The sequence below is a fragment of the Sinocyclocheilus grahami genome, unplaced genomic scaffold, assembly GCF_001515645.1.
Source record: "Sinocyclocheilus grahami isolate Dianchi unplaced genomic scaffold, SAMN03320097.WGS_v1.1 scaffold1501.1, whole genome shotgun sequence".
Taxonomy (NCBI): Eukaryota; Metazoa; Chordata; class Actinopteri; order Cypriniformes; family Cyprinidae; genus Sinocyclocheilus; species Sinocyclocheilus grahami.
The window spans coordinates 230,662-239,452 of NW_015506680.1; the positions used below are offsets into that span (position 1 = coordinate 230,662).

The 8,791-nt window shown below is 36.6% G+C and overlaps 1 protein-coding gene across 3 annotated transcripts in view; it reads right to left on the reverse strand.

Moving 5' to 3' along the window:
* Positions 1-6,954, reverse strand: part of LOC107570760 (ubiquitin-like domain-containing CTD phosphatase 1) — a 12,607-nt gene extending 5,653 nt beyond the window's left edge. Inside the window, exons 1-6 of one of the 3 annotated variants that reach the window (XM_016257015.1) lie at positions 6,862-6,954; positions 6,425-6,497; positions 6,138-6,304; positions 4,736-4,827; positions 4,463-4,548; positions 4,218-4,333 (exon numbers count right to left, since the gene is read on the reverse strand). In XM_016257015.1, the coding sequence (XP_016112501.1) occupies positions 4,218-4,333; positions 4,463-4,548; positions 4,736-4,827; positions 6,138-6,291 (448 nt within the window). In that variant the 5' untranslated portion in view covers positions 6,292-6,304; positions 6,425-6,497; positions 6,862-6,954. Of the gene's footprint in view, positions 1-3,716; positions 4,334-4,462; positions 4,549-4,735; positions 4,828-6,137; positions 6,305-6,424; positions 6,498-6,861 lie in introns of those variants that run through there. The other 2 variants (XM_016257014.1, XM_016257013.1) reach the window with 2 other exon arrangements.
* Between the last annotated feature and the right edge of the window lie 1,837 nt (positions 6,955-8,791).

An 8,791-nucleotide genomic window follows, 5' to 3' on the forward strand; every position in this document is an offset into this window, starting at 1 on the left:
AGCGGAGACCAGGACAACTAGATGAGCCCCAGATACAGATCCCCAGTAAAGACCTCGTCTCAGACGGCCCCCAGGACAAGACCACAGGAGCCATTTGAGTCCTCTGCACAATGTGACTTTGCTGCAGCCTGGAATTGAACTGCTGGTTTCGTCTGGCCAGAGGAGAACTGGCCCCCTGACTGAGCCTGGTTTCTCCCAAGGTTTTTTCTCCATTCTGTCACCGATGGAGTTTTGGTTCCTTGCCGCTGTCGTCTCTGGCTTGCTTAGTTGGGGACACTTAATTTCCAGCGATATCGTTGACTTGATTGCACAGATACTATTTAAACTGAACTGAGCTGGATGATGAGATCACTGAATTCAATGATGAACTGCCTTTAACTGAAAAATTAGTGTTTACTATTGTCATTTTGCATTATTGACACTATTTTCCTAATTAATGCTGTACAGTTGCTTTGTCACAATTTGTATTGTTAAAAGCACTATATAAATAAAGGTGACTTGACTTGACTGTTTAATGCAGCTTTGAGGGACATGGGATACTTTAACCAGTTACAAATACATAGCTAAATAATGTTTTGATATTTTAAACATAAAACTAAAGATGCACCGAAATGAAAATTATTGGCCGAAGCCGAACAAAACTAAACACTGGGCCGAATACGTTTTTAAAAATTTTTCCCCCCCATTTTGCAAAAATTTTTTTTACCATTGCATAAATTAAAAAGCCAAAATTGGCTTTTTACTGTTTTGTCTTGCTTTTCATAGAAAAAAATCTATTACAAAACAACAATTTAAAAATATTTAACACTGAACATTTCTAACATTCTAGCAGACACTATACCAACAAAGCACAATTTAACTTAAAATTAATAAGTTAGTAAAATAATTTTTGGCCATCAGACCCCCATCGGGCATGTATTTTTTTTTGCTGTACAATTAAAAGCAGCCTTGCTGAGAAGAGACTTCTTTTAAAACATTAGAAAATATTACAGATCCTAATTTGAACACTATGTGTGAATGTTATAATAAATGTATTAAAACAGAGCTGTTGTGATGATTATTATCATTAGTATTGTTTTACTTTTTATTTTATTTTACAGAACCGTAAAATTACAATACTAACATTTATGAATGTTGATAAGAGTGCTTTTTCTCAACTTTTATTTTTGTTGACAACAGATTTATAAATGAGTCTCATTACGAATACGTTGTATGTATCGCATTGTCACATGCCTTGTAAAAATTCATAAAAATGTGACTGAGCAACTGACGACTGTATCAGCTCAGATTTTCCTCGCGCTTTGGACTTTGAACCCTGGTTAACAAGCAGATCTGTGTTCGAGTTCGTGCAGCGCTGTCAGAATACATGCAATGCGCGCGTGTATTAGAAAACATAACGTTCTGCAGTTTATTTAGTAATTGTTTAAGGCCATTTCGCGATTTCAATCATCATACAGTAACCAGCAACAATCACACCTTCCTCTTCTCATTGAAGACATGCGATGCAGTCCTAAACAGTCTCTCGCTGTCGGTGCTTGTGATGATTTTTGCGTCTTTCTCCGACAGTTTAAATGCTTCCACACTGCTGACGTGTGCTACATTATAAAGAGTGCGCGCCTCTCACTCTGCACTGGTTGCTATTTGATCGCGTCATATCATTGTTCGGTACAATTTATTCTGTCTTTTCGCTTATTCGGCCGAACACCGAAAGAGCTTTTTTTGCTATTTTCTGCCAAATAATTTCGGTTGCGGAACATTCGGTGCATCCCTACATAAAACATTGAAATATCTTTTTAATATTCATATCTTGAATTATGTGATCATTTTAAATGCATTTTAATAGACTGATTCATGCAGTGAAAGAACTCACTCTAAATGCGTATGCACACTAGTTTAACCTATGTTAACTTACTAGACTTCATCACCAAATGTATGCATGCACTCTGTAGGTGTTTTTTATTTGCTTTTTTTGATATACTCGATAATATCAAATTGCACATAGTTAAAACAACAATTACGATATTATCGCAGGCTATACATATTGCACACCCCTATACTGTTTTGATTTTTATAATGCATTGTCTTCTTATCGATCCACCAGTTCACATTTAAAGCTCTGCTTGTTTGCAGTCAGGGTTTCTGCAGACTTGAACAAGTTAAATTGAAGACTTTTAAAGACCTTTTTAATACCACTTTATATAAAATTTAAGACCTAAACCTGTAATGGAAATACACATTTTATTACATACATATATGTAATATTTAATGTGTATAAATTAAAAAGAAAACAAAATATCAATGCTGTAATAAATGGTATTTATTACTACGATATACAGTGAACTTTTCATGTCAGCAGACATTATTCCATACAAAATATCCCCACAAAATAACTGCATCACTAAGATTTTTGGTGGAGTAAACAATTTATTCTGAAGCAATATTTTCATCAGTGTTCTTTCAGCTTTTACATACTTAAATCTGCATATTTACCATTTAACCTGCAGTTACAAATGCATAAATAATGTTTGGATATATTAAACATAATTTAATAATTTTAAAAATGAAAAGATACTTTAAATTTGAAATTAAAACCGCCAGCAGGTGGCAGCAAGTCACTGTTAATAAGTGAGTCATTGCGATTGAACCGACTCATTTACACGGTTGATTCATTCAAGAATGAAACGCCGTCATGTTGCTCATAGACGCAAAACAGCGTTGTGGCTTTGTTTGGAATTATTTTTGTTGGCGAATTAGTGCAAAAACAAGCAATATGGTGTCTAAAACGTAAGTCTCTTAATAAACCTTCTAATTCATTGAACTGTTGTAAAAAAAAATCAATATCACATTTGTATATGGTAATTTTTGTAGAAAAAAAGGCACTCTTCCGTGTGAACTTGAGTATAAATATACACATTTTCTGCCCCCATGTCTTGAATTTGTGATCATTCTGAATGTATTTTAATAGACTCAATCATGCAGTGATCAGGCAGAGCGCTAGACTTCACGTAATGCGTGCACTCTGTAGGTGTTTAGAATGTTTTTTGTTGCGTCGTGAGAATATTGAGTAAAATAGCTCACTTGTCATGGTATTATTTAACTATATCATGTTATGAATAAACTAAACATTTTGAATTTTTACCTCAGTGTGTTTCTTCTGAGTTTATGTGTGCGGTCACGCTCATTTGTTCTGAAGTCTCGAGACAAACAGAGTGAGCCTCAGCGCGAGCTTGTGTTCTGTATTCTGATAACTTACTGCAGCTCTCTCTGATGACGCAGTAACTTACCGCGGGGTCGGTCTGTCCAATGATTGTAAAGTCATTAGGTCCGTCAGACTGAAGATATTTTAGCGGTAATGAGACCAAAAATATTTAAGACCCATCGAATCCGAATTTAAGACTTTTTAAGGCCTTATATTAGGAAAACGTTATTTAAGCCATTTTAAGGACACCCTGTGCAGTGTAAAAACATGGGTGGATTTTTACATTTGTCTGAACTCTGATCAAAACAACAGTTTTATTGAAATTGCACATTCATTCTCTGCCAGAAGGTGGAGCGTTTGGTAGAAATATGACTGTTTCCCCGGTAACGGAAGAACACAAAGCAGCAGCACCAGACTTTGAACATGCAGCGCTGTGTTTATTTAATGAAATCATAGCCTTTTGAAGTTTAATCATCACATTTAGCCATATCACAATTCTGGTCTTTCCTTCCCCAAATTTAAGACCTCTTGAAATCAAAATTAAGATTTTATTGTACAATTTAAGACTTTTTAAGACCCCGTGGAAACCCTGAATATAGACCAAAAACGGTCTTGTCACAAACCTGGTTCATTTGAATGGTCAGAGTATGAAATAAAGACAATTGTATTTGTGGCATTCTCTATTTCTGCAGTCTTTTAGTTATTGATCTATTTTGCTGCTCACAGGGTTTTTGATACTGCTATTAAAATGGTTGCTCTTACTCTTGTAGCACTTTCCATCTTTAACGGGAGAAAATTAACATGAACAGAGCATATAAGGGCTTGAATGAAGGGCGTTTTGTTCTTGTGGTCTGTTATGTTGACACACTGCTGACTTTAAACTGTAGAAATTATAAAATGGTTCTACCGTTGTCAGATGTACCATGGTCCAGTTGGATTTTAGAATGCCTGGGCTAGATGGATTTACTCATAGCTATATATATAATCAGAAGCATGTGTCTGGGTTTTAAAGACTCACCAAAGAGCGTATAGTCAATATCTAGAACGAGCAATCTTTTTCCAGGTCTTGGGGGATTTAACTCCTCAACTTTATAGTCTTTTACCCGACGAGCTATCTTGGCCAAATTCTCCTCTCTGTATGAAAAGAAAACAAATATTCTTTGATATATAGAAAGTTAAAAATAAATAAATAAATAAAAAACTTTGTAACATTATAACATTAGAATGAATGAATAAATTAATGAATAACTGGGTGTCACTGGCCTGTTTTCAACCTCAGTTACATCCTCTTCAATGTCAAAGTCATTGACCACATCATCATTTTCTGGTGGAGGCGCCAAGACATCTTCCTATGAAAAGGGAACTAAGGTTATGAGATTCTGCACAAAAAAATAAAACTTATTTTACGAATATCGAAAGCTTTAAAACTGTATTTTATCAGATAAAATCTAACCATGTTAAAAAAATTACTGGGTGGAGGCTACATCATTTAACAGCTTTCAGAAATATATGATTAAAATCAATAGTATTACCTACCAGACTTTCTTCTCTGGTTCCCATCATCATAATTTTGGTATTGGGCTTCAACTTCAAGTCACCCAGTTTGACATCATCATATGCTGGTTTACCTTACAAAATAAGAGAATTAAACAACAACCTGTTACAAGTGTTTTGTTTTTTCTTCTTTTCATATTGTGTATCAGTGTTGTTAAAGCAGCACTATGACTATGTAACCTTTGGCTCTCTAGCGGCCCGACCGATATATCGTTTTGCTGATATGAGCCTGTCGCTGATATATCGTATCGGCGAATATGCTGCCGCTATGAATTTTTTTTTCACAGAACATATAATGCAGATAAAATGCTTGAAATGGTGTAATTACTTAGTTTGTCCAGCGCTCCATTGTTTGCTACTGGCGACCTGGATGAAACGGTTTAAAGCTTAAGTCAATCGAAAACCATTGAAACTTTGAACGGCCATATCTCCGTAACGGCGTGGCGAATCTGCACCAAATTTGGGGATCTCTTCAGCTCAAGGAACCCTCTCGAACGCGAGTCGAGTGTACGTCTCGATGTCCTCTTTCGAATGAGACCACCCCCACGTGGATAGCCCCCAGGGCTCGGGAGTTACGGGTGGTTAAATTCGCGGTCCGGCGCCGACCGATCTAGCGATCCCGGGGGGCTACCGACGCGCGGAGGGTGGCGTTCGAGAGGGCTCCTCGAGCTGAAGGGATCCCCGAATTTGGTGGAGATCCGCCGGCGCGTTCGCGAGAGATAAATTTACTTAAGCCAGAATTTAAATGTTACTATGGTAAAATAAATATTCTTTGTTACTTTGTGCATCGCACTCATCGCAAGTTTATTTGTTAAATACCCTTACATATCTCCGTCACCATTATAAGTGTTTGACCACCACATTTGAGTGATCCTTGCAAAAAATGTGTTTATGTATATATATTCTGTTTATGTATATACTGTATTCTATATATAGTACCAGTCAAATGTTTGGACACACGAATGGGAAAGAGTCCAAACTTTTGACTGGTACTGTAGTATAATATACACAAAGAATATCGGCCGATATATCGGTATCTGCTTTTTTTTTACTCCCTAATATCGGTATCGGCCCCAAAAAACCCATATCGGTCGGGCTCTAAACATAACTGCCCACATCCCGCGCAAGAACATTCCAACCGGAGCTACTTCTCTAAGTTTGTCTATGGCTATTCACGCAGGTATGTGTTACTCCGCAATGGTGACGACCCGACCAGGCTACAATAGTCCAAATATAAGTACTTATTATAGGTGTACCATAGTGATTCGGAATAAGACAAAAACGCAGTTTGGAAGATGAATTCATAATGTACTCGCTCATTATATACATTTTGCAAATTTTGAACAAAGAAAAAGTTACATAGTGCTGCTTTAATGCTGCTCACCTTTCACTTTCAATCCCAGGAGCTTCTGTCGTTCTGGGAGAACTCCTGTGAGAGATTTAATGGACTGTTTCAGATCCAACACAGTGTCCTCCTCAGACAGTGTGCTAATGGAGTACTCCTGTCCACCCCACTTTATAATAACGGAAACAGACATGCTGGTGGGCAAGCTGTGAAATATTTTATTTGTGTGTTTGTTATTTTTTCGTTATTGAGGTGATTAAATTATCTGTCAGCCTGTCCGAAACACAATGAAAACTTTATGGAGTGCATTAGCATATAGATGTTACCTTGGCAACGCTACACCATCAGAAGAGGTCCACTTGTCAAAACAACAAAATTAATGGGTCAGGAGCTACATTACTGTAAAAAAAAACAAGATCAGCTTAAAACACAAGCTAGGCTTATGTCATGAACAACATAGACTGAGCATTACTACATTTATGTGCTTGTAAAAATGTAACTACTTGCAGATTTATTTGTTTTGCAAATATTTTTATTAAAGACGAGGGATGAACGGATCTGGTTGGCATATTGCTTTAGTGAACAAGCATGCATTAGCTAGTTAGCTTTTAACTCATTAAGCTCTTTTTCTATGTAATGCATTTCTCACAATTGATCTGACTAATCGTAACCACATCGCTAACTTCTCGATTAATTTCATCCAAGCCATCTATATCGGACAGACAAAAATAACAGGTAAATCCTGTAAAGGTTTCTCACTTACATGATACAATTCATTCAAAGATGAAGCTGACTGCGGACACACGAGAGTTGCTTTGTTCTTCTTCTCTCTGCTTATGACTGCCTGACTACTGCGACCGCTGTGACTACTGCCACCTGCTGTTGAAAAGTAGATCAAATAAATGCATTTTCTGGGCGTTATTAGCAGCATACTGCCCGCCCGCTTGTTGCGAGCGCAGACCTGGGAAAACTTGAACCCCCCCCCCACCATTTATTATTTGCCACTAGGTGCCGCTTTTGGAACGGTAAAAATAGCTAGCTACAGCACTGTGCTCACATGCTTTATCAGGCATTACATGAATGGAAGTAAAACCGACCATTTGGACCAATCACCGCAGATTAGCGTCACGCAAAGGAGGGGTTTGGAAAAATGAATAGTTGAGCGAATCATTTGGGAGTTGTTGAGCAAATAAGGTAAAAAAAAAAAAATGCATATTATAAGACAATGAAAGTGTTTTTTTGACGTTGCATGCATATCAGCCTGTTGTTGGGGACTCCCAAAACCAAAATATAAACCTTTCGTAACCCATAGCACTTTAACTGATTCAGAGTTTCAAAAAGTTAGGTTACTTGGAATTGGGTCAACCTCCGCTTATGGAGAGAGAAATAAGTTTTCAAAAGCATCCCCCCTCAGCTTTTTTTACAAATGCACCCTGGTTATAATACTAACTTTATAATTGCATAATTATGTTTCTACTCCAATTAGTCTTTTTTAAAATATTTATATTTATTTTTCTGTCATAAAAACGTAACATATTTATTCAAACATACATACTGAAGAACAGTAAAAAGTATAATGGCTGCATCTGAACGCTCTAAAATGCTGCCTTCGCAGGCAGCATTCCAAGGCGTGAAGGCATCAAGGCACGTCCAAATCTAAATTCTGCTTCACTTTCTGTCTCTGGAGGTACCTTCTTCTGATCTAATTCTTAAGGCAGCATAGATGTATCCTTTGCTGCCTTTGATATCCCACAATCTAGGGGTGGGCGATATGGCAACAATATCATATCACGTTTTTTTTAAAGAAATATCACGATTCACGGTTTTATCATGATTCTTTGTCATGTTGGTTTTTACTATTTTGCAAGTTGTCTGATAGGGCTGGGCGATATGTCAAAAATATCTTATCGATAATCGCCTTTAAAAATATCGCGATATCCGATAATATCGTCTACCCAAGCTCCACCTCCACTACGCCCCGCCCCCGTCGAGACAACATTGCCGACATGCACCATAAACACACACCAGGTTAAGTTTGGTCTTAATTATTGCCACATTAAAGTTTGGTTTTACTTTTCTTAGTTTGTGCTTAAACTAACAGAAAGCTTTGCTGTTATGTTGGTGTTGCTAATAATTTCCACACTTATCAAATTTGTGTTTGAAATGAATTTAGTTTTGTGAGGAGAACTGTTGAGGAAAAATAATAGAACCCAATTTTAAGTTAATCATGGTGAAGTTGGACATTCTGGCGGTGATTGTAAGAATGATAAATGCATGTTGATATCATATAGTAATGTCTTGAATAAAATATGCCTATTTCTGATGTTTCTCTTTCTTTTTGGCATTATCGCGCGTGTAGACACATTTCATGATGGTAAGTTTAATTTCCTTGATTATAACAATTGTAGATAAAAAAAATAACTGCTTTATTTAGAAGCAGGGGTAATTTAAAGTTAATTATTGTATTTTAATTTTATGAATCAAAATACAACAGTCACAATATAATATTCAGTGTTGGGCTGCCAAAACTCCGAACGCGTGCATGTTTAGGGGCAAGCTGAGATATAGGCCTATAATGTCTTCATCCATTTGCAACAAAACTTTATAGTTAAATTAAATGAATTAAGAATTTATAGTGCTATATCTCAGCTTAATTAAACATAATTATACTGTATACACTGTTTAAAAAATCT